Source organism: Trichomycterus rosablanca, chromosome 21, assembly GCF_030014385.1.
Source record: "Trichomycterus rosablanca isolate fTriRos1 chromosome 21, fTriRos1.hap1, whole genome shotgun sequence".
NCBI classification, from domain to species: domain Eukaryota; kingdom Metazoa; phylum Chordata; class Actinopteri; order Siluriformes; family Trichomycteridae; genus Trichomycterus; species Trichomycterus rosablanca.
This window is the reverse complement of record NC_086008.1, coordinates 21973654-21975200: the sequence shown is the minus strand read 5'-3', so window position 1 is coordinate 21975200 and position 1547 is coordinate 21973654. Positions and strand designations below refer to the sequence as shown.

Below are 1547 nucleotides of genomic sequence, written 5' to 3'. Positions count from 1 at the left end.
ACTACTCTAACATAACACTCGCATGTCTACAAACTGAAAATGGAACCACCTAGAACTGTGGTAATTCTAACCAGGTCCTATAATCGATCACACTTAGAACACAAAGCTCTAGTGAATATAACCGTGAGTGTGCTGGACTCACCGGTCCAGTTCTTGGCGTTCTCTGCAGTGACCGCGGCTCCGTGTCTCAGCAGCACTCGCACCGACTCCAGGTGACCGAGAGACACGGCTAGATGCAGCGCCGTCCGACCTCTCGGATCCACCTCCTCGATGTTGTTCTGGAAATACAGAAGACCACAGTTTGTTGTGGATTTTAGTGAACATCTGTATATTCGTGCACAGGATCATGGTTCATGGGTTCGAGTGTCGTGTGTTGGTGTACTGCAGGTTCCTCTGCGTCTGTGGTGCTCTGTGATGGACAGGCGCCCCGTTCAGGGTGAGTTCTTACCCCACACATACTGTATTACATAGTTTAAACCTTGTTTGTGAGTGTGTTTTACACCCTTATACAGCCATGTTCAGCCATATAACAGCTTTATAATATAAACGAGAACATACAAAATATACTTATTTTACATTTCACTCTTTAATTTCACCAGATTCTAAGAATTGTGGAAAAAAAAAAGTTGTCCATGATAAGATTCAGGCTCTTTCTTTAATCACTGTACTTCTAATATCAGTTAGTCAGGTTGTACATTGGTGCCTATGGTTGTGGTGTGGCCAGACCCACCGTGACCCTGACCAGGGGTGTAAGATAGAGCTCTACACCATACTCATAGTGAGCAGCCCACGTTTAATAATGCGGAATGGTATATTAGTTAAGCATTTAATTATTTAATTTGGTATTTTAAGAACGTTTTATTTATAAAAGTTTTGTATTATATGCATACAGTGCAGTTAGCTTACAGAGAACAGTTAGCTAGCTACTGTAGCTACTCTGTATCAGTTAGCTAATTTAGCTACATTATAGTGATATAACCACAAAGTAAAAATAAATATATACATTATATAAGTAAATAAATGTATATGACTGTAAATCTACCGTCGGAATGTGTTTCTCCAGCTGTCTGTAATCATTCTCCCACACCAGCCAGTGCAGAGGAAACTTCACCCTAAAGTCCATCTCTGTCCAGAACAGCACCAGATCCAGGCTCTGATACTAACCTGCTCCTACATTTATTATTTTATTCATATAAACTCATTTAACTGCGATTATTTACACATCAGATTTACTCAGTACACAGCAGAGACTTTCCTAATCAAACTTTTCAACAAAACAAGGAAGTGTTCGGTTCAAACCACTGACCAGCGAGGGGGTGAAAACTTCAAATAAAAAACAATACAGCTTATTTTTAAATACGTTTTTATTTATGCTGCAGAATTCGATTATTTTATTGCGTTTAAAACTTCACTTTATGTGTGTAAGATAATTTAGTTTGTGTTGTGTTACGATGGTCTCGTCCATGTGCAGGACAAACCATTTCATTTAGTCAGGGAGAGTCGGGTTGTACCATTTTATTACTGTTTAGCTTTGTTTAGGAAAGCGC

At 39.5% G+C, this 1547-nt stretch overlaps 1 protein-coding gene across 1 annotated transcript in view; it reads right to left on the bottom strand.

Moving 5' to 3' along the window:
* Positions 1-1259, bottom strand: part of LOC134335413 (ankyrin repeat domain-containing protein 13A-like) — a 9038-nt gene extending 7779 nt beyond the window's left edge. The window contains exons 1-2 of the mRNA XM_063017936.1: positions 1043-1259; positions 143-278 (exon numbers count right to left, since the gene is read on the bottom strand). Coding sequence (XP_062874006.1) covers positions 143-278; positions 1043-1123 — 217 coding nt within the window. The 5' untranslated portion in view covers positions 1124-1259. The remainder of the gene's footprint in view (positions 1-142; positions 279-1042) is intronic.
* Positions 1260-1547: the final 288 nt, after the last annotated feature.